The sequence below is a fragment of the Spea bombifrons genome, chromosome 12 (assembly GCF_027358695.1).
Source record: "Spea bombifrons isolate aSpeBom1 chromosome 12, aSpeBom1.2.pri, whole genome shotgun sequence".
In the NCBI taxonomy this organism is placed as follows: Eukaryota; Metazoa; Chordata; class Amphibia; order Anura; family Pelobatidae; genus Spea; species Spea bombifrons.
In genome coordinates, this window is record NC_071098.1 from 7215431 (window position 1) to 7238766 (window position 23336).

At 39.4% G+C, this 23336-nt stretch overlaps 1 protein-coding gene across 1 annotated transcript in view; it reads left to right on the forward strand.

Annotated features, from left to right (window-relative positions):
* Positions 1 to 23336, forward strand: part of CAMTA1 (calmodulin binding transcription activator 1) — a 660706-nt gene that overhangs the window by 608727 nt on the left and 28643 nt on the right. Inside the window, exons 11-17 of the mRNA XM_053452576.1 lie at positions 16199 to 16341; positions 17147 to 17343; positions 17652 to 17730; positions 18879 to 19194; positions 20152 to 20666; positions 22296 to 22483; positions 22994 to 23240. Of these exons, the coding sequence (XP_053308551.1) occupies positions 16199 to 16341; positions 17147 to 17343; positions 17652 to 17730; positions 18879 to 19194; positions 20152 to 20666; positions 22296 to 22483; positions 22994 to 23240 (1685 nt within the window). The remainder of the gene's footprint in view (positions 1 to 16198; positions 16342 to 17146; positions 17344 to 17651; positions 17731 to 18878; positions 19195 to 20151; positions 20667 to 22295; positions 22484 to 22993; positions 23241 to 23336) is intronic.

A 23336-nucleotide genomic window follows, 5' to 3' on the forward strand; every position in this document is an offset into this window, starting at 1 on the left:
TTTCATGGCTGTCAATTTGGGTAGAAAGTGATACTTTTTAGTAATGGTTCCATTACGTTAGTATTTAAGGGGAAGTAATGGAGTCATTTAAAAGAAAATCATTGCATTGCTATGCCCAAAAGTGCCCATTAATGGCAAATGCCAGTTAATGAGAAACTTAAAAGCTCTCGTTAAAATACCGGGTGTACACCTAATAATAAGCAAAAAACGGCTATTCCCAATATGCCAACTGCAAGTCTTAATTGAGAAGTTCATAAAAAAGCCAAATAAACATAAAAATTAGGTAGATACTTTTTAAAAGTTTGCTGAAATTAAGCGCCTGTTAATGAAATGTGTAGCAGTGGAACCGACGCAAACTCATTTTAAAAAAGTGCTTGTAAAATTAACCCGTAGAAACCTAGAATTTGGCAGCAGATAAGAACCATTGACTTGAATCAGCCCTTGTCTTAGATTCAGGAGCCATATGCTTATCCCATGGATGTTTAAGTTCCCTTACTGTGTTAACCACTACCACTTCTGCTGAGAGGCTATTCCACTTATCTACTCTCCTTACAAGAAAGTAAAGTAAAACAAGCTTTACAAAACAAAAGCATGGCAGTGAACTAACACACCTTTGATAATCTCACCCTAATTATAAGCGGCATTGGAAACCAAGTACATAAACATTACTACGATCACAAAAGGAGAATCTACCCCTTCACCCCGAGATTGGGGCAAAAACGCTGAGGGTTCCCAAGTATGTGCATGGATCATGGTCGAGCCTTGTAATATACACCAAATCCATGACAGCATTGCACTTCTGGTACTGAAATTGTTAAAATGACATATTTAAAGATTTTAGATAAATTGAACTACAAAAGTTACAACCCCCCCCCATAGCTGCTTAAGGGTTAACCAGAAAAAGTCGGTAAATCAGTCGCCTGGAAAATAATATAATTTGGAAAATTGCCTGACCTTTAGATATTGTGTGTGTTATAATTAAAAAAGTATAGGTGTTTGTCAGCGTCGCGGAACACAGCTCTGGGGTCGAAAGGCAGAAATATGTAAAGGCGCATTAACTCTTTCACTAGTGGAGATACTAGCGATGGTTAAGTCAGACCTGTCCCTGAACATATATATTATATATAAATACATTTACAAATATTTATATGGAGAGAGAGAGAGAGACGTGGATCTAGTTAGTTATGGAGATAATTTGACCGACTTAACTGAGGACCACTCAACAGCCACACCACAAACCTATTCTCTTAAAGTTGAGTTGGCACCAAGTTGATGTTGAGTTTATGGTCAACCATACTAGTCGCCTTGGACATTTTTCATATAGTCGATCATGGCACAAGTCTTTTAGTTGAGCTGCCGGTCAGGAGTGTGTCGCCGGTCAGGAGAGTGTCGCCTGGCAGTGAGTGTAACGGAGTCCTAAGTTCTCTGGAGAAGTTGATTTTGAATTTAGAGACTCAGTGTGGGTTAGCAGTTGAGTGATCTTGAGTCGAGTTGACTTGAACTGTTGTTCACTTGGCAGCTGAGTTCTTTACATGAGTTGCTTATACAACCTTCTCATATTTACTGGCGAGCACCAATCACCCTGACCATTCCATTGCTTGCTTTGGTAGTCAGACCACCTAAGAAGCATCCATATGGTCATAGCAGCCAATAAAGTTCTACTGGTTGGCCAACGTTAAAGGTTGCCATGATCATAAGATCACTTTTAAAACTTTGTACCAGAATCACTTTCTATGTCCAATGGCCAACGTATGTTATCGCCGCTACGTTACGCTGTAGCTTTTGAGAAGAATAACAGGGATACTTGGTCAAACGCTCCGTAAATAAAGTGTAATAGAATGTGGAGGGTAATTGTGGCAGAGCCTGGAGTTTTATTATTATTTAAATGTTGTGGCCTGATTCTCTGCCAGGAACAGAAACATTACGCTGATTTATTGAGGTAAGAACTCTTTCTGATGTTCCTGATGTTTCATTTTCACCAGGCACTTTTCCATTTCTGATGTTCACACAATATTTAATTACAGGGTGAATATCCACTCCGTACTTTGCTGAAATACGTTTTTTTTCTGTTGTGGGAAAAAAAAATGAACATTTCTTCTGTTTCTTAGAAAATTAGGTTTTAATCCTAAAAAGAGGATTGTTAACTTTAACACTTCTGTTACCTGGGCCAGGGCTACTACTGACTCACGCTGACGCCGAAAAAGTTTCTACTGCTTTGGGAATCCACAATTGAAGTCAATCTTTAGCTCTAGTATATAAAAAATAATAGCATTCAAAATCAATAAATGGCTGGAAGGTTCTTTTTAAGTAAGCCCTATTTCATATATTTTTATATATATATATATATATATATATATATATATATAGAGTTAGCATCACTCATAATAATGTAGCTTTCTGTTAACATATCATCCCCTCCAACCTTAATCATTGCCGGAAGCCATGCTATTATGTGCGGGGATCAATACAAATACCATTACTAAATTGCATAACACAAGCGAAAATATTTCGTTTTTTCTTTACGATTTTAGCTTTTTAGTTTTGCTTTTGTTGCTAAAAACCACAAAGCTGTTTCCAGTTGCTAGATTATATTCCTAAGTGTAAAGCAATAACAATTTGTGTATAAACCCTATATAGTATAGTATTTTCTTTTGCAAATTCAGACGAAAGGCACTTTTAGGTTTCCAGAATGTAGAATTACATTTGAAAAACATTTCTATTTCTTTTAAAATGGCTGTGTAACGAGGAGGAATTTAATCTTTAAATGTTATTTTACTTCTACAACAAATTATAAAAATTAAAAAATATATATATAATACAATTAAATAATATTAATATTATTTAAATAATAATAATAATATTTAACTAATAATAATAATAATGTAAAGACCCACAATGCGGTATACACACTAAATTCAGAGAGATATCAATTTTGCCACTAGGTACTTGGGAAATGAATAATTCTCTGAACTGCCCAAAGAGCTGCAGATTTGAGTTCCCAGTGGGGTTAATGGGGAGGTGGTTGGTTATGAAGGCCTACATTGGAACTCATCATGGCTTCTATTAATTGCTTCTACTTATGGCTGCCGTTATTATTCTTATGAATTTTCTTCATAATTCTTCACTTTGATATAAACATATAAATGTGAACCCATTTACTAAAGGCAGATCATACCACATGCATAAATACCATGCCACGCACATTACTAGGATACATTATGCTGAAATCAGTCCATAGTAACCATATATTCAAAGTGAAATTGTGTGGTTGTGTAGCTGGAAATGTGTATTGTTATTAGTAACGTATATCCCTTGCCTTCAACCTTGAGTGTCCGGCACATACCCAACATGTCTTGGATGGACTGTGTAATGATAGTCCTTAGGGAAAACATTGGATGTTGTTTCTTGTGGCTGATTAATATCTGAAGAGTGACCTGACAAACAGATTGAGTTAAGTCAATTATTGTGGGGAAGTAAGATACTCAACTGTCAGAAGACCATGGACCATTCGGGACATCTGTCACAGCGGCTCCATTTGTTTTTATTACCTGTTTTTTAGATTTATTTATGACCATTCTTTTTAATGCGTCAGTTCCACGTTTAACTGACTCAGTGTCTGACTGATGGTAAAATATTAGAAGCGTGGACCTCGTGGCTACTTTGTGTCATGGGCTTTGAAGCTGAGCATATTGTGAGCCTTGGCTCGAAATGTATTTCCGGATACATCTAGTTGGCGTCGCCTGTGATATTATAACATGTTAAAGTGTCATTTAAACAGGAATACATACAGTAATCTTTATTTAATGTATTCTCACCATAAGATACACCAAATAGTTATCTGTGCTGTAATTCTTTCAACAGTATCTTCTCATTCAAGAAGGCCCATTGTTCTGTGTATTTCGTAGTGAACTTATAACTATGTTTAAAAAAAATCCAATTTAGTATTCTAAACGAAACATACTATTTGGGGTTTGGTTTACACAATGTAAGTAGTAGATCATGGCAGGACTGGGGAAGAAAAGCAGCCCCTGCACCTTAAGGCCATACTCTAATCGCGCATTGTGCGGCCACTCATATCTCATAGCGCTATGGAATTTGATGGCGCTATATAAAACAATAAATAATAATAATAATCTATCAAATATCAGATCTGCCCGCAAGTGACAAGGAAGGTAAGCGGTCCTCATGATCTGGCACTGACCCAAATGGCCAGTCTGTGACAAATCCTTGCTTGCCATAAGGAAACACATCACTCGTACGTTCAAACTTTCCATTTTCCTGTCTCAACTGTTTTAATTAAAATAAATAATTTTTTGCTGCAGAAATCTGAAAGAGGCGGCACTGCGTTGTTATCTGCATTGACATTAAATTTTGATGAAATAGGGAATTCAGCATTTAAGTTGACCAGTTGAATTGTTACATGAGGATGAAAAGATTTGATTTAACTTTGTGACCTTTGACCTTTGGGATTCCTATAAGGTGTCTTTCTACTTTATAGCTGCTTCTGCCTTGTGCCGGCTACCATGTTAATCGGTTGAACTTTTTACCTCCTTCAATCATCAAAACCATGGGAAGCAATATTTAAAGGGACAGATATATTTTTATTTATTTTTAATATTTTTACCATAATATAATATGAACTTCAGAAATTGCGTAGATCAGGCTTTCATTGGTGGTTAAATATTTCTTTAGTCCTCTGCATGTGTCGTATATTCTATAGGATGTTGCCCAATTCAACCTTTTCTTTCAAATAAATTTTACACCCAAATAAATCCCTCCAGTCCGAAGAACGTGCATTTTTCTTCTCTCTACCTTATGAACACGTCTACAAAGAGTGCATAGCTATTCCCAAGAGTGCTAAGAATATACGGAACGCGACGCTTAGACCACTTGTGGCCCCACGTTTTAGGAGAATCCTTAAAATAGGGAATCTTAAAATAAGAATAGAACTTCATTTCGGAGTTTTAATGGACGCTTGGAGATTGTTCGGAGTCCACTGGGCGAGTACCCAAAGGGTTAAGAGTGAAAAATAAAATCCTTCCTTCCTTGTGACAGCGTTAATGGGAGAACCGTAATGCAGTACTGGCTGCACGGCTCTTAATTAAATTACCCTGAAGAGGTAATCTGTTTTTGATTGCTTGCGGAAACAGTAATCAGTTACAGATCGCGTCTGCTTTGTCTTTGATGTAATATATAACCAATCGGCGTGCGCGGCTGTTGCAGAATCATGCATCAATAGCACTAGTTACAATGTTAAATTGGATATCCTCAGACCCTTATTACCTTATATAAAGTAACGTAATTAAAATGCACATAGCTATTAATCATTTACTTAAATGGTGCCAACTCTTTGCAAATTACAAATTATTTTGCAAAAGTTATGGCGGTAATTATCGTGGTGAATTTATTGAAATGATGGGAACGGGTTTGTGTTTATCGGTGCCTTTAAAAATAGCTATCATGTGTTTCTTGCAGCTCAACTTTTCAATATAAATATATATATATATATATATTTAATTGCATAGCTGCCAACAGTCCACATTTGGTAAGGACTGTCTCAACAGTAAAGGTCAGCTGATTGGCCAATGTCTTAAGCTTTCAGGAGTGCTGGCAAGTTTATGCTTAAATCCAACGCCAGGCTCCGTGAACTGTTTGTGAGCCTAACCAGACCTTATAGAAACCAGCAGCTTATGGAAAGTCCTTATGAACAAAAATGTGGACTAGAGGAAGGTCTTGTTTGAATTACAGGCTGAGCGTGACTTTAGTCAAGTCCAGCCCTAGTATCGTAGGTATAGTGAAGCACTTCCTAATAAATAATTCTGAAATCTCTAAAGCTGTGAATTCTGGAGACTCTGTGATGAGTTCTGGAGACTCTGTATTGGGCTATTGTCCAATAGTTTGGGGTCACTTACCTGTTTTAATGGAAAACAAGGATATTTCTGTCTGTAGCATAATTTCAAAAAGGGTTTTCTAACAATCAGTTAGACTTTTACATTTAAACTTGGACCAGCGAACACAATGTGTCATTGGAACACAGGAGTGATGGGAGTGATAAAGCGCCATTGGAACACAGGAGTGATGGGAGTGATAAAGGGCCATTGGAACACAGGAGTGATGGGAGTGATAAAGGGCCATTGGAACACAGGAGTGATGGGAGTGATAAAGGGCCATTGGAACACAGGAGTGATGGGAGTGATAAAGGTCCATTGGAACACAGGAGTGATGGGAGTGATGAAAGAGTGATGGGAGTGATAAAGGGCCTCTGTACGCCTATGAAGAGATTCCGTAAAAATCAACCATTTCCAGCTACAAAAGTAATTTACAACATTAACCCCTTCTGCGCTGGATTTCTGATCCATTTCATGTTATTTTATTGGACAATTTTTATATTTCTCTCAAAAATAAGGACACTTCTAAGCGACCCCAAACTTTTGAACGATAGGATGTGTGTGTGATATATAATATATATATATATATATATACACACACTATATGTATAAAGTCATTTGAGCAGATGTTGTTAATGGCTTTGGTGTCTAGTATCCCCACCTGCTGAATGTATGATCTGAAATCCCATAAATGAAATGGGTAAAGTAGCTTTGTAATCCGTCGGTAATGCTCCAGTGGAACTTGAGCTGGCAGAGTCTAGACACTGTTGTTTAGCCTGTAATGTGAAATGGTATAGGGACTGATTAAAGTGCCATTTGTCTCAGCCTGTGCGTTATACACACGCTGTATCAATTGGTTTATTTTAGCTTGTAATACAATACGCTTGTAATAACTGCACAGTGCAAGAGTCGTCCCTACAGCAGTTAAAGTGTTAAAGTATGTGATGCAGAACAACTGGTCCTATAAAACTTAATATCTATCGACTATATAGATCGACTGGTAACAGCTGTGTTTTGTTGCATAATATTAACGCCTTGGCCTTATTTGCTATCTGATTAACCCTTTCACCATCATTTGTTTTCTCTCTTCATTTAAATTGTCTATTAAGACTACTTTGGTACTATTGTCATGTATTACATGGGTAACAGTGATTTGGTTGTTCGGTTCACATGTGGCAGTATAATATGGTGATATATGATAATATAATGGCGAAGGTAGGTAAGTCGGAGTCATACATCTGCCGGAGAGCGGCGTTCTGAAAGCTGTAGTTACCCTTGGGGCAGTTCTGATGGGTATTTCTAAATCTAAATACCTCCGAAGGGGTAATGATCTTTGAGGGAACAGTATTTGTTGGTACTTACCAAAGAATACAAGCATTCAGGGTTATATGAATTTAGCTTTCGCTTGATGTGTAATGTTGATCATGGGGGAAATATTTTAAAGCTTTTGGGACAAAACTGGATAAAAGCCACATTGGAGTTTTTGTGCCTCACCTGGAACAACAGATCTGGGTACCTGAAAGAGCTGATGACGGTTTTGTGGATTCATTCCAATCTGAGTAACTATGTAACTTAATTATTAAATTAAGAAAATTAAGAACTCCAGAAGCTCAAAGCAGATCTGTGATTTCATTCTTCCCTCTGCAGATGGAATCACATAAAATTCAGATTAACCATTTTGGTTTTTATAGCAGAACTCATTGGCTACTGTTGTATCACACAATAATGAAGTATTACCAGCAAAACTAATGCCTGAAGTAACAGTCCTAAGAGTAGTGATTCTAATGATGCATTTGGTTACAAAAAAACTGCTATGTTCAGCAGTGTTGGTGGAACAGCACCTTTAACGCACTCCAGAATCTTGAAATGGAATCTGCCATCCAGATACTATCAGGTTAAACTTCCAGGGCCTGATGTTCTGGAACCACAGGTACCCCACAGCTTTTTTTTTCTCCCCAACTGTGTCCTGTAGCTGAATTGTTTGTCAGCGAGCGGCTACGGTCCGGGTAAATATGATTGTGACGGTAATTGTTGACGTGCCTGTTTTCGCATATTGTCAGAGCCGTCCTGGATACAACCGCTTGATCGATATGTTTCCTTCAGAAGATGTTTGCAATTTAATCTGACATTTCTGAAGTTTACCAAAATAGATTGTCCGTGTCTTTCTCAATAGAAACAACGTAAATCGTGGATTTAACTCTCCAGCATCTCCCTTCGCAGCGTGTTCCCAGGTCCAGTGTTCCTCTCCTCCTTTCTTTCTTCCTTTGTTCCTCCTCTTCGGCTTCATGCCGTATGTCCTTGGATTTAGAGATAAACATGCCGGAGGGACTTAGTCTGTGACCCTGAATTTCAGGGTTCTAATATATTTCCAGGAGGCATCTTCAGGCTCTCATGGTCACAGAGTCATCAATGTTCTCGGCTGGTTAGATGTTCTTGAAACCATAGAATTTGGCCATTTTCCTACTCGTTGAAAAAGCCCCTGGTTCAAGGTAGTGATTTCATAATTACATGAGTAGAATGACCTTAAAGAAATACTTTCCTCGTTAAAGAAGATAAAAACAAAAATTCATAATGATTTTGAAAATACAAACTTAGTTTTATTCAGCCAAAAATAAATATAGAAGTTTCCACAATTAGAGGTTTCCACAAATGTAGTCATGGTGGATTAGAGGGTAAAAAATACTATTTATCAAAAGAGAATGAGGAGTTAAATAAAATGATGGATAAGCAGATAAAGGGGGTGTATAGTTTATGTCTTGAAGATATAAAAAAGAAGAAGAAGCCTATTGGATCTTATCAAATATACTCATTAAAAAATAATAATAATAATAATAATACCCCCTCCCAGAAAATTTAGTGAGACCCCTAAATGAGTTGTAATCCAATGTGACTAGACTACCTGTACAGGACAAACACATTTGTTCCAAATCCTTTAAACTTATTGACACTAATATTGTCACCATCCGAATGAGCCAATTATGTTCCCAAAAATCAATATAAATTCATTTAAAATATGTTTTATTATTTTTGTATTATTGTTTTTGAGAATAAGGATTAATATAAACATATTTTTAAACATGCCCATCTTGTAGGAACCTCCAGGGCTCCTTCATTAGCACATTTTGGATTTTTACGTTTACCGCACGGGGAATCACTTTCGAAGAAAAGTGGCTGTGAAGAGATGAAAAATGTCAAGGATTACTTTGTTGTCTGCTTGCTGTCCGGATTTGTTGCGAGTCCTAGAACAGCATTCTGTAACGGTGCCGGGCAGAGACATTGGTTCCAGGTGGACTGATAAGGTGTTCATGTATGGATCTGAAGATACCTCTTGAGTTTTCTTTCTATATGCTGCAAACTTTTACCACTGTAGGTGATCTGGAAGATCTTGAGATCCTCTCTCCAGTCTCCGATCACATTGTCTTTGGGAGTGCATTTGCCACATATTTTTTTACATTTTTGGGTGTATTAAACTATGATTGTATGTATTCCTGTTTATTGATGTTTGTGATAATTGCACTCGGGTTAACCCAATGATGCCCGATCTCTGCTCCGAGATCACACACTGCTCGTGTAAACTATTTGTGCTGAAAGGATCTATGGTTCCTAATGTTCTCAGTGAGCTGTAATAGATCCAAAGTATGCAAACAATGGAAGGGTGTCTAATCCTGGGATTATAAATACAGTTCAGGGTTAGGGCAAACAATTGTCAAAATTGGCCTCCCCCCAAATAATAATGTCCTTTGTTTAAGGGTCACTGTCCCTACTTGAAAATTAAAGCTGTCCTAGGTCTTATCTAACAAGCACCTTGTTCCCCATATCAACGTAATTCGTTATTCAGGTTTCCAAACGATCTTTATCAATGCTAAAATTCTGATAATATCTCTGACGGTGTTAGATAAGTGGAGCAGTCTCCAAGCAGAAGTGGTAGCGGTTAATCCAATGAGGGAATGCATGGGACACTTGAGTCCTGAATTTAAGCCGAGACCAACGACTCATTAAGGTTTGAGTATTTACAGCCTAGACAGACCGAATGAGATCTATCTGTCATCAAATTCTAGTTCGAGGAAGGTAGTACACCCTTTCCGTTATTTACTGGAAATGATATTCCCAAATGATATCGGCGGATTACGTGTAAAGCTCATGTTAATGCAAATCCTTCACAAATTGGGCAGAGATTTTAAACCCAAGCTGTCCTCGTTGAGTGTATACTTCAGGAGCTGACTTTCTGCACCTTCATCCAAACTAACCCGACTTTAATTGGAAAAGCCATAGAGCTCTCTCCAATTCCATCTTTCCCAGGAGAAATTCCCCTTCGTTACAGATTTCCTAAAAAGGTTTCCTTTAATAAGTACTTCGTCATTGACACTAATTGCCATATTGAAGTCAGGTAGCTCAGAATTGGTTTGTTTTTTTACGACGAGAATACATTGTCTCAAACCCTAGCTAAGCACCAGGTAGAAGGTGCCCTTAAGACTGTGCTAATTAAAGCTACGTTCACTAGGTTTTCTTTCTTTTTTTCCCGTAGGGTGCGATAAGTGTTACAGATTTCCATGCTGAGAGTAGACCGAGAACAGGAAATATAGTGTTTTCCACCTTGGTCCACCCTGTCAATCAAACTCAAATCCAAGAAACGGTGCCAAATTATCAGCATGGGTCATTCCAGCTGCCAAGGGTAGCGTTCACATGAAAAGAGACATAGAAGTATAATATTTAAATAATTCATAGGAGACATTTCGAGCCTATGGAGGGCTTCACCTTCAATTAACTTTGATTTTTGATGCTTCAATTATTTCCAGTGCTGTGAAATCGCTAATAACTGTGTCGGAACGGGACGAGTTCCCGACCTTGAGATGTCGAGATGTCAATCATATTTAACCTTTATCAATAACTCTTCCTGACGGTGGGAGACAGGAATTGTTTTAATCTACCGCCTGCCATTTCCATTGTCCGACGGCGAAGGGTTTTTGGCTCTGTGGAGGCTGTTGTCTTACAACGTTCATTATCGTTAGTTGGAGTTTGAATGGCACAGGCTGAATTTATTTTTATTATTATTTTTTATTTATGTAGCCAACAAATTCCATAACACTTCTAACAGTCCATTTATCCAAATGGTCTGACGAAACTAGAATTGACAGACTGAGACAAACCGATCAAGAGACAAGCTTACAATCTAGAGGTCAGCGATGTAGACCCATCTATTAAACCTTTTCCGGTCTTGTCTTAGGTCAGGGAGGCCGTATGCCTCTCCCATGCATTTTGAAATTCACTTATGTTATTAACGATGTAACAATGCCGTGTAAAGTAGGACCTTTGGTGAGAGATTAATAGAGAGAGCCTAGGAAAGAAGGTTTCTGCCTATAAGGATTACGCTCCCCTTTGGTTGAACCTTCAGTTCAACTCAGAGTCAAAGGACAGGCCAGGGGTCAGGACAAGCAGCCAACCAGCGAAGTCAATGAAGGACCAACAAATTATAAAAGCTCCCCCAACGGTCACCAAAGATGCTCAGTACATGGGCAAGGATGTGCGGCTGGCATCGAAGTGATAAAGACGCCAATGTGAGAGACGCCATTGGTGTCCGTGATGTCACAATGCAAATCCATGCCCTTAAGGATGCCAAGAGATACCACGTGACGGGAGTTTTTACCCTTAGAACTACTCTACTCACCTACCCCGCTGTCAGTGAGGCATAACTTCCTTACATTACAGCTTAAAACACATGTTCAATACCCCAGCAGCGTCATTCGGAACCGGGGTGATGGATATTTTTGAAATCCTTTAATGGTACGCTCTTAAAGCCCGGACAAAGCCGCATTATCGCCCTGGTGAGTGGGTGAAGCCAGCCAGTTGCTCCAAGCAGATGAAAGAAATACTAAATGTAAAAGCTTTAGTCGGACACAGGAGTTTTGTAATTGATACTTTTTTTTTCTTTTCTCTTTTCAAACGGCATGTTGAGTTGAACTCTTTCCAAATATCTCGACTGTCTTATTGTGTGCACCGCGAGGATGGGTTACTGAGAACGCTCTAGCACGTTACTCATTACCAAGCGGTGAGAATGAACATGTGTGCGAAAAAAAGTTATTAAAAGAAAAACAAAATCAAGACTATTTTGGTCTAGCATGAAGATAACTGCAGCTCGAAGGACAAGACCTATAGTTTGAGCTGGAGTTCACCTTCACGCTAGACCTAAATATATATTGCCAATAGGAGGAGGCATTTCCATCAATAGTTCCTCGTAGAGCTTCGTGCCTCTCTGACATTTTATTTTGCTCCATCTAGACAACCGAGATCTGCCTTGACTTCCATAGTAGCTGCCACTTTGCCCCTTTGAGCCGATAGTTTTGCAACCTGGCTATTAAGTTAAGGTGAGTGGTTGGCCACCAGCCAATTCGGGAACTGGCCCTCCCCCCAACTCTTATCACCCCCCCCCTCCAACATGGGTGTCTCGATGTAGCCCCCCATGAGCCTAGGATGTGAGTTTGGTATTTGTGACGATTTATAAAAAGACTTTCACTTTACGGCATAAGAAGTCCTGTCGATAGAGGCTGTCGACGTATCGGTGTTCTGTCGTCACGTTGTATATTAAACTTACATACATCCGGCGTGTTATTTTACTTGGTAAATATTGATTCACTTAAAGCGGCAGCTTTTCCACACAGCTGCTAATCCGGGCAATTACAGAAAATCTTTGCTTTTCAAAATGTTTAGGAATGGTTTTTTTTTCATTGACACATCTCAATGAGCCCCTAGGAGGAGTAACAGAGACAAGATTGGTTTTGTAAAAGCTATTGGGGATTGATGACATCACAACTCTCATTATTCTCAGCCAGCCAACATGTAGGCGATCTAATAACGTAGTTTATACAAATCTGTGTCGCTGGCAAGACTTTGTTGCTCAGTTTTTTTATTTTAACATCAAGTAGATCTTTGGACGTTACGGGGTTATTTGTGAGAAGCAGCTTCTGTTACAGCATTTGAAAGCGGCATTATCACCATAGCAACCAATGGAATGATTGAACAATTGCATTGGTTGCTATGGTGATAAGACTGCTTTTCCCCCCTCATATGCATATAAAGAAAAATATTTCTAAATAATCTCCTGTTTTAGTAAAGTGTAACACGGTTTAACCCTCCTGATTGGATACTTTTATTCATTGATCTGTTTTACTAACTGGCACAAAGTGAAAGGTTTTAGGTAAGTGTTACACAAATCCAGACAAAATGTCATTTCCATATAAAGTGTGCTAACAAAACTTATTTTCAATAATTGGAAATAATATTTTTTCATGAATTTTCTTTAGCCTTTTGAGGATATATATATACCGTTTTATATATATATATATATCACCTGTTGTCTCTGTTAGTCAATTTGTTATGTTACATACTACTTGTTATGTCCTGTTTACCCATTGTACAGCGCTACGGAATTTGATGGGGCTATATAAAACAATAAATAATAATAATAATATATATATATATATATATATATATAGGTCTGTGTTGTTGTGACATGGGCTGTGTATGTTTATACGCTCCCACAATCCACCGGTTCACGAACATGATGTCGTGTTTGTGATGGTACATTTTGCAGCACGATGTATGGATCAAACAGCGCTCTCTCTGAATAGGTTGCCTGTCATCGTGGGACGACGGGCTCCTGTATAGCATAACGCGTTATGCCTTTAGTGTGAGCTCTAGAGGAGCGTAGCGTCGGACACACACGCCGTCGTGCTCGATCCGGGCTCGTTGTGGGGAAGGGGCGGCCGGTGATGTCATTCAGATGTCAGTCTCTGCAGCGGACGTGCCGTGCCTAATAATTTACCAGGAGGAGGAGACCACGCGGACTGCAGTGCAGTACACTGCAGCACTAACACAACAAAGGCTACACGGCTCCGCTCACACGCTTCCTTACACGCTTCGTTTTAATCTCCCAGCTCTTTGCTTTATGCCTTGTGTTTGAGCAGATGGGGCGGAATTAGCATTCATTATCATTTCAGTATATTCTAAGTAACGGAATGCAGTGATCATTTTTGTTCATTTCCTTTTCTCTATGTCTTTATGACATGTAGCAGTTATTCTAATTATTTATCGTGTTACACAGCAACATCATATTCTGCAATGGGATGTAAATAATAATGGGATGTTTTATATGTTTATATTGGTAGGTAGATAGCTAGATAGATAGATTGATTTATAGGTTATAGGTACTATGTTTAAATATAATTTTAAGAAAATTATTATATATATATACAATCTCTCTTGTTATGAGTACATAGAGCTGATAAGTGTGCGTATTCATTGGATTTAGTATTTCTCCTGCTTTAAAGTTGACCAGTCAACTAAACACATGTTAAATTGATCAATTATTGATCAACTGAGCTTAAAATCCCTACATGTTGTAACATTTTTAAGAGTAGTCATTGGGGTATTTATGGAAATCACCCGCAACCTTAAACCTCTGTGCTGAGCTGCGAAACAAGACGCCATCAGAAGAACGCGCCGGGGGAAAGAAAATCTACAAGCTGTGACTTCTGTAGTGTTAATGGGTTTGTCCCAATGGGCACATTGAGTGGCAGCCGGCTAGGGAGCCCAATCATTCAGGAAGGTGATCTGCCCCAGTAATGTCGCCCACCAGGAGTTGCCACCCTAGGTCCGCTCCAGTTCTCTTCCTTTCCTGCGTTCGAGTTACCAGGTTGCGCCTTCTCTCCCCTCCAGATCTAGAAATCCAGAAGGGGCAAGAGATTCCAAACCCCAATCCTAACGAGTTCCATGACAGACAAGCTGTATAGCTAAATCAAACACTGATCTTTTCTTTTAGTTAGTGCAAAGTCAGTGACCTTTAAGTGGTGGGCATACAGTGTTCTATCGCTTTCTCTACAGTGAATTCCCACTCCGGAGACTCTCGGGGTATACTTTAACCAGTACCATTTCAGAGGAAGAATCTCAATCGACATATAAATCCTAGTCTAGAATCAAAGTACACAGACATGTGTTGTGGACTTCACGGGCCTTACAGATGCTATTACCTTTCGTGTCACCGAGAAAGATATTCAACTCATGATATTATTCTTGTTATCAGATGGCACCAGCATCAACGTGCTACAAGCTATTGGCGGTATTTATTTAAGCATTAACTGCTAAGACGTCGCACGTCATTTCCAATATTAACAAATAAACCAGAATAAAAGCCAGGAGGCTACGATGTGTCACAGAAATGATCTGTAATCGGGAACGATACCTGACAGTGAAAGGCTAAGTGGCCAACGTTACAAGCGCAGTGTACCGATGAAAGTGTAACGCGCTTATATTATGCTTTGTATGGGCAAGCTGTAAATGTAACATTATAACTTTATTTTTTTAATTCATTGTAGGGTTTTTTTTTTATTTCATCTTATGTCATCTATTACCCAACCTTCATCTAGATCGGGAATCTTGGACACTTGGTCCTAAACAGCCATAAACCTGTCTGAATTGCATTGTTCTAATCAACGTGTAATAAAGAAGTTCTGGGTGATCTGTATATTGATCATTAAATATATACTATATTTAATGATCAATATACAGATCACCCAGAACTTCTTTGATAAACTTCATATCATATAAGGCAGCACTGAAGAAAACATATGCTTTATTTTGCATTGCCTCATCAATTAACTTTATCTGCAGATGGCCGTTGGCCACCATTGTAGGTAGTCATTGGACGTTTAGATGCGATCCCATGGTCTCAAAATATTTTGGCAAAGTTGGAGTCATTGCTAAGCCCTTTCACAATTGGTCTGTATGGGTTAGACAGTCCAGTTGCACTATTGGGTCTAAGGACAAATATTCCTCAAAATTATAAGAAAATTACTTGCCATGTAAGTAAATCTAGAATGCTCCATAACCTGGATACATTACATTTATTTTATTGCATAAAATATTGCATCCCTTAATTATTTTGTCAATTTCATGCGCTCGCCTTCATAAAGATTATGTTGCAAAAATGATGATGATGACGGTAGGTTCACCATCACTGATTATAACTTGATGTGAGTTGTTGGTTGAACAGGTGTTGACTGCCTCCGACGGCACTCTTTTTATTTATGATCGTGTTTCAGGTTTGTTGATCTTATATTTTAATATGACAATCACGTTATGAATAAGTGATAAATGTTGCTGTCAATGTTCCGTGCACAAGGAGAGAACTGTTATCTCGTGTTTGACGCTTCTTTTACAACCCTGAAGTACCTAGACATGCTTCAGGCACTTGAAAGCTTTGCTTCGGAGGACTCGCGGAATGAAATGAATTGTTCTTCTCTACTCTGTTTGCTCAGATAACCAGTTTAGAATGTCGATCCTGGAACGCCTGGAGCAGATGGAAAGGAGAATGGCCGAGATGACAGGTTCTCTGCAGCATAAGCAAAGTGTAGGAGGAGGCAACGGCGGCGGGGCCAACAGCAGTGGAAACCAAGCACAAGTAGGTTTAGCAACAATGTGAACAACTAAGTTACTGACTCACTTCCAGATGTGCAAGACTGGCCAGGCAGGCAGCTGCCGGTACATGACATTCATTGCTAATCTCTGCGAGTCCGGCTTTCGGCTTCTAATTTTACTCAAGTGCAGGTAGCAAGTACTTAAAAGTGATTACGAAGATTGTGAGGTCGGATCTCGCCAGGTTATTGGTGATACAACTGAGCTGACGCAGGACATGTAACAGCTAATGTTCTTCTACCCAGGGACTGAAAAGTAGAAGAGGCTTCTCGCAGTCTCTGGGTGCAAGAACGTTTAGAAGATTTTGTAACATTTCTTTATGTGATATTTCACAGTTTTTACTTACACCGGAGGGTCTACATGGGCATCAAAACAGCTCATGGCTACCAAAACTCGAGCCCTAATTGCAGAAAAAATGAAAAATTACCACCACTAAAAAGGAACATGTCTGGAACACTGAAGGAAACAATAGAGAATGATTTAATCCTCAATAGAAAATATTGTGTTAGACACAGTGCATTAAACTGCTCCTTAATGTGCTGCTCCAAGACATTAACCCCTTATCCCAAGGTATTGCCCCTAGGCTACATTTCCAGAAGGCTTTTGGCCATGTATAATTAAACTCCAATGCTTTGTTGAGTGTATCTGCCTGAAGGCACACTCTTTAGCTTTGTGTTTCTACGTCCTTGCACTTAAGTGGTAAATAGTCGTTATATATTTTGTGCCTGGCAGACATAGTAAAGGGGTCATTCAGAAATTAATATGTAGAGTTCTGTGTCCGTTTATTGTAGTGTGCCGCTGGACCCGGCTCGATAGGAAGCTGCTTTGAAAGCCGCGTGGTGGTCGTATGTGAAAAGATGATGAGCAGGGCTTGCTGGGCGAAATCCAAGCACCTCATCCACTCAAAGACCTTCCGAGGGATGACTCTGCTGCACCTGGCTGCGGCACAGGGATATGCAACACTTATACAGACCCTCATCAAATGGAGGTACGGCTTACACTCAAGCCCCCGCAATTCATAGCTATCTCATTTGGCATCATTCTAGTGTCATTTACCATAAATCAGCAGATCATTGCGAAAAAATGTCATTAAGAGCATTGTTTGGGTAGATGCCCCATTTCCATGGGGGAAATACTTTGCCCAAGAAATATGAAAGAACACCAACACTCGCAGTTTAGAACTAGTGTTTCCACCCCAATGGAGAGGTCCTCATTCACTAGCGATATGTATAGTTTTAGGGCATAAACAATGTAAAACATTTTCAACAACTGATAAAGTTTTTTTTCTTTCTTCAGAACAAAACACGCTGACAGTATTGATCTGGAATTAGAAGTGGACCCTTTGAACGTTGACCATTTCTCGTGTACTCCTCTGGTAAGGCGCAGTGTTCACTATGGGCTAGTGTCTGGTTTTAAAGGTCTGTGAGCGTTAGCTGAGCGTCAGAAACACAGCACAATGTATTGCACAAAGTTACTTAAAGGGGTCTATTCACTAAAGGGAGAGTTCTCAGGAGAGTTTGCTGGAGAGTTTTGTTTCAGCTGCTTAACTTCACTATTCCTTATGATGACATCATACATTATGCAGGGCCATCTCTGCCCTTCTTGCTTGATACATTTATTAGTGATGGCCCTTCATAATAAATGGTAGAGAGTTAAAACCACAACTCCCCTGGTAACTCGTTAGCAATTCCTTAATCCCCAACGCATTTCTCTAATGCTGCTTTCGGAGAAGATGATCTCATTCATGCCATATTTTAAAACATTTAAGTATTAATATAAAAATGTATTATTTTTTTGTGGGAGCCGCCATCTTGCTGCCACATCACGTTTTAATCTATAAAGTATTGGAGATCATATCGGAGTTATATTTATGTCCCCGTTATCCATTAAAAGTAGAATATATTTCCACAGGTGACGCTGCATAATTCACTGTAATTTCTTTTAAATGTGTAATGTGGATTTAAATTCACGCCACAGCCAGGAACACATAATAAAACTTTTCATTTGTGAGATATTTGATCTGGAACAGCTCAGTTAATAAAAAAAAATACTCCTGATAATGAGAAAATATTATGGCTGTAATGCTTGCTGTCTATCAAGCTTGCAATTCCAGTTTCATATGAATGGTGTTTTGATGTTCATTCATTGCACATACAACTCTTGGGGTCTCAAGTAGTGTGCAGAGCAGCAGAATGTATAAAATCCATAAAATAAGGCATGCCCACAAATATTTAGGATGACCAGAGTGACCCGAGTGGTGGTTGGCCTCTAATAGAGATGTGTCTATTGACCATGCTGGGTGTATAGGCCAGTCATGCTATCCTTGCTCACTTATAGATGTAATGGAGCAGAACCATAAATCACCATAAATAATCATAAAGGTCATTTTCTCCAATAAGAGAGACACCAAAGGGACATCAGGGTGCAGCTGGACTATCTTGCAAGTCTGCGCCGTCTGCCTCTGCCTTTCGTCTGAACATCTCCTATACAATAACTTGTAATTTATGTATTTTTCCCCCCCAGATGTGGGCTTGTGCCCTGGGCCACACCGAAGCGGCAGTAGCGCTGTACAAGTGGGACAGGCGGGCTATCTCTATCCCCGATTCTCTTGGTAGGCTTCCTCTGTCCATTGCACGTTCTCGGGGTCACGTGAAGCTGGCTGAGTGTCTGGAGCAGCTGCAGAGAGAGGAGCAGACGCAGATGGGGCATTCAGCCAGAATGCAGTGTTCTTCCAGCGGAGAGACCAACGCGGACAGTTGGTTAACTCAGTGGCACAGTGAAACGATGAGCCCACAAGAACCCCAGAAAGGAGTGACGATTATTTCTAACGCTAATGCAGGTAAGTCAGCCAAGGTATGGGACAAGGTTTCCCTTAGTAGAACTAGTTATATAGTAGAGTTTATAGAAACTTAATTGATAATAGTACCATAGTAATTTAGGTGGAAAAAGATCTAAGTCCATCAAGTTTAACCCTTCTTCCCGTCCTCCCTACTTTTGATCTATTTTTTAAATTTTAGCTCTTTGGAGAAAAAAATTCCTTCTTGACTACAAAAGGCAATCTGATTTATCCTTGGATCAAGAAGCTCTAAATATACAATTTTTATTCTGTCATTTATAGCCCTTTATGTTCTGCTTTTCTAAATGGAAGGCATCCATTGTATTTGACAGAACCTCCTCTCTTGGCAGTGAATTCCATACTTTTATTGCCCTTACTGTAAAGATTCCCTTCCTTTATTGTCTTTGCTCACTTTCCTTTTTTCTCGATCAGTGTTTTTCCCATTTTTGATGGTGTCAGCTCGGGCTTGGTTTTCCAGAAGGCAGACTACTGCGTAGAGCTCTGCTTTTATAGGGGCTTTGTGGGTATAAACATGGGAGGAGCTAGAAGGCTAGCCCCACCCATCCTCTGTCCATTTCTTCCTAAACTCCACCAAGCATTTTCTCTTTATTCTATTTATTTATTGGTTTTTATTGGTAGCGCCTTCTGTTTTTTCAAGTACAACAGAATCTTAATACACGTAATTGGAATGTCAGAAGCCAAAAAGAGAATCCCAAAAATGTGCATCCATGCCAGATTCTCCTAGGCTTTTGTCCATTTCACAGCTAATATGTCAATAACCGACGAGTCTGTTTTCTAAAATGGAAACAGTTTCTTTCTCGATGATGGTCATATGAATAATGGAATTTACAGAAACGGACAAATTATTTCTGAAGGTTATATTGCGGTCTCGATATGCGCTATACTGCCTTTTCACAATCATTCTAATAATGTGTGTTCTCGTTGATGTCATTGTTACAGAATTAAGGAGACCACGATCTGAACCCTCGAATTACTACAGCAGCGAAAATCCAAAAGATTACCCGGCTCCCAAAAAACACAAATTGAACCCCGAATATCTCCAGGTTAGACAGGAGAAGGTCATTTCTCCGGCCCTAAGTTTAGAGCTGCCGTCCTCTAGGAAGCAAAGCTCGGTCTCAAAACAGCCGCTTCCCGAAACTCTGTCCCACAACGAGGAACTGCGAGGCTTCAATAGAGAGATCCCACCACACGCGCCAGACACTTCTGCGTACAGAGGACCCTCTGGAGTGAAATGGAGCCCAAAAGAGCTTTACCTCGGAGTGTCTGCCGTGCAGCTTACGGGAGCGACAAAAGCTTCCGGCTTGGGGAAGGACATTGCTGCTCATCGGCTACATCAAAGAGAACAGATGAACGTGTTAATGATGGCGGAGAGAGAAATAGTAGACACGGAACTCTTGTCCTACAGAGAAAACATGGAGAATGAGGATTGCTTACAGCATATGGATGATCTACAGGTAACCCTTTATTTACTCTCATTCAGTTTTTCTTTTCTTCCCATACATCACCCTTTTTCATATAAAAGTTCCACTGCTGAATAGTCTTTAGTGATATAATGTTTTTTTTCCACATTTTCCTTGACTCTCAGATGCTTTCCGTCGGAGCTACAGTAACCAGAACATGTTTCTAGCTCAAAAACCACTTTATAGAATTATAATAAGTCTTCAGGAGATAGCAAACCTTACAATTTGATTAAGGTTCCGATTATAGCAGTAAATCCCGCTTTACAGCTGCGTGTCAAAATATAAAATACCTTTAATGTTTATCTTTCGTTCGTTGAATGAGGCAAACAATGGCCCAGACCGGATAATTCTTCCCAATAAGTGACAGCTACAGCCAAACACATAGAAGGTTCACACTATAAATAATCCTACAAGATTATAAGATTTAGGGTAAAGCACCACCAAGGGTCATTCAGTGCCAATTGTATTTCACACAAGATTAACTCATTGGGTGTCAGTATACTCTAGAGCATGTTTCTCCAAGGAAAAAATCCATATCCATAAATCTCAAGTGTCCTTATTTAGAAGGTTTATTCATTATGTCAGACGCAAACCCTTTTTTTCTTGTTTTTTTCTCCTCCCATAAAAGTCACAATGATGTGTATATCAATAGGAGAAAATGAAACTGTTTAAACTAAATACATTATTTACCTTCTAAACACCCCACTCACATACTGTACATAAATAGGTGTCAGTAGGTCAGAAAGCCACATAACAAGCCCTGATAAAGCCCGGTCTTTTGCCATCTCACCGGAGCTCACCTACAACTCACTGTTAAGCGAATAAACCTCAATGCTTTATGTGTATAGAGATGTACACTGCCACCTGCTGAGCACAAGTGGAACTACAACAGCTGTCTTCGAGGGACACTTTGGTGCCCATACAGCCTCACCAAGAAAGAATTCATATTAAATTGCTTACATATTCTTTTTACCTGAATGAAAAATAAGAGAGACTTCTGAGGTCCAAAAAAAGCTTGTGTGGCTCCATATCTTCCTCATGGAAAAGGCTGTTAAATCTGGCAGTGGCCCGGTCCACGTGCCTCCACACTGATCATTGGAGTTCATTATCTCATGCCCTCTAGAGACAGTGGCAGGGCTTTAATGATGGATGCTCTTTATATGTCACTTTCATTCATAGCGGCAGTTCATAACTTTAACAAGATACCGTAGATAAATCTTCAGTGCTAATGTCGGGAGGCCATTTACCTTTCCAGCCTCAAAGGTATTACATTTTTCTTATTAAAGACATCAAACGAGAGGCCTTCTTTCTTCTTATTGATAACAGCTAGAACATCGTGTTCTTGTAATTCACGAAGCATAAGGGATATACTCTGCTAAGTTACTCAGCTATGAAAAATAGAAATCCAGCGCAGACGGGGTTAATGTTGTAAATGACTATTGTAGCTGGAAACGGCTGATTTTTAATAGAATATCTTACAATAAAATGGATGTAGTTAGTAAATGGCCAGTTTTTTCTCTTTTCATGGAGGACCAGAAGGGAAATCTAGGTGTTCCTCATAACACGAAGCACGGGTTTTATTATTAACTCAATATGTCCACAATTTTCTTTTTCAATGACCAGGTGAACATAATGAATCTGGCAGAGCAAATTATCGAGGCCACACCTGATAGGATCAAGCAGGAGAATTTTGTACCCATGGAGACCCCGCTGGAAGAGAGGGCAGATACGACGGGATTTAGCACCACCATGAGCTGGCTGGCCAGTTATCTTGCTGATGTTGATCGCTTACCTAGTGCTGCACAAATAAGGTAAGTTATTATTTCCATTGGAACTGGAAATGCATTGGGACCCCATCAAGACTCATAATATCAGGCACAACGAAACAGATACATAATTACAATTACTTCATGTTACTACGTTGAATAAGTTACTATAATGAACATAATATTTCCTTCTCGAAATAGACTTCCCCTCTATATTCGCTGCATATAACATCAGAAGAGCAATAATAAAAATGGTAAATTATGCCACCAACAATTATACCCACCAACAAACCTTGGGAGAAGTCCAAGAGCAAGTTGGAGATTAGTTGCAAAAAGTCGGACCAGCTCTCCATATCTTGTGATCTACTCGCGCAAGCCTGCACTCCCTTTAGGGCCCTTCTTCAGACTTCATGGAATAAATCATTGTGCTTTATAGAAATATCCATTCATATTTAGACAAAACACAGGAATTGTTAAGTTCATTTTAGGAGTTTGGATCGCATTTTTTCGGAGGAACCCATTTTACCAATTACATTTTCCCGACAACTTCTTAAGGTCTCGCTACAGTGAACCATTGACTCCTTCCTCAAATACCAGCCTAAGTCCTGCCTGTTCCCCTATCAGCGAAACAACATTTGAAAAGCCCAGTCTGCCGTCAGCTGCCGATTGGTCGGAATTTCTCAGTGCATCCACCAATGAGAAAGTTGAGAACGAGTTTGCCCAGCTGACGCTGTCAGATCACGAGCAGAGAGAGTTGTACGAAGCGGCGAAGCTAGTCCAGACAGTATTCAGAAAATACAAGGTAAGAACTTACTTTATTATTATTATTTATTATTTAAATAGAGTTTACCTATAGATCTCTGCTACGTGTATCTGAACACTACACATTCTGTAGCAA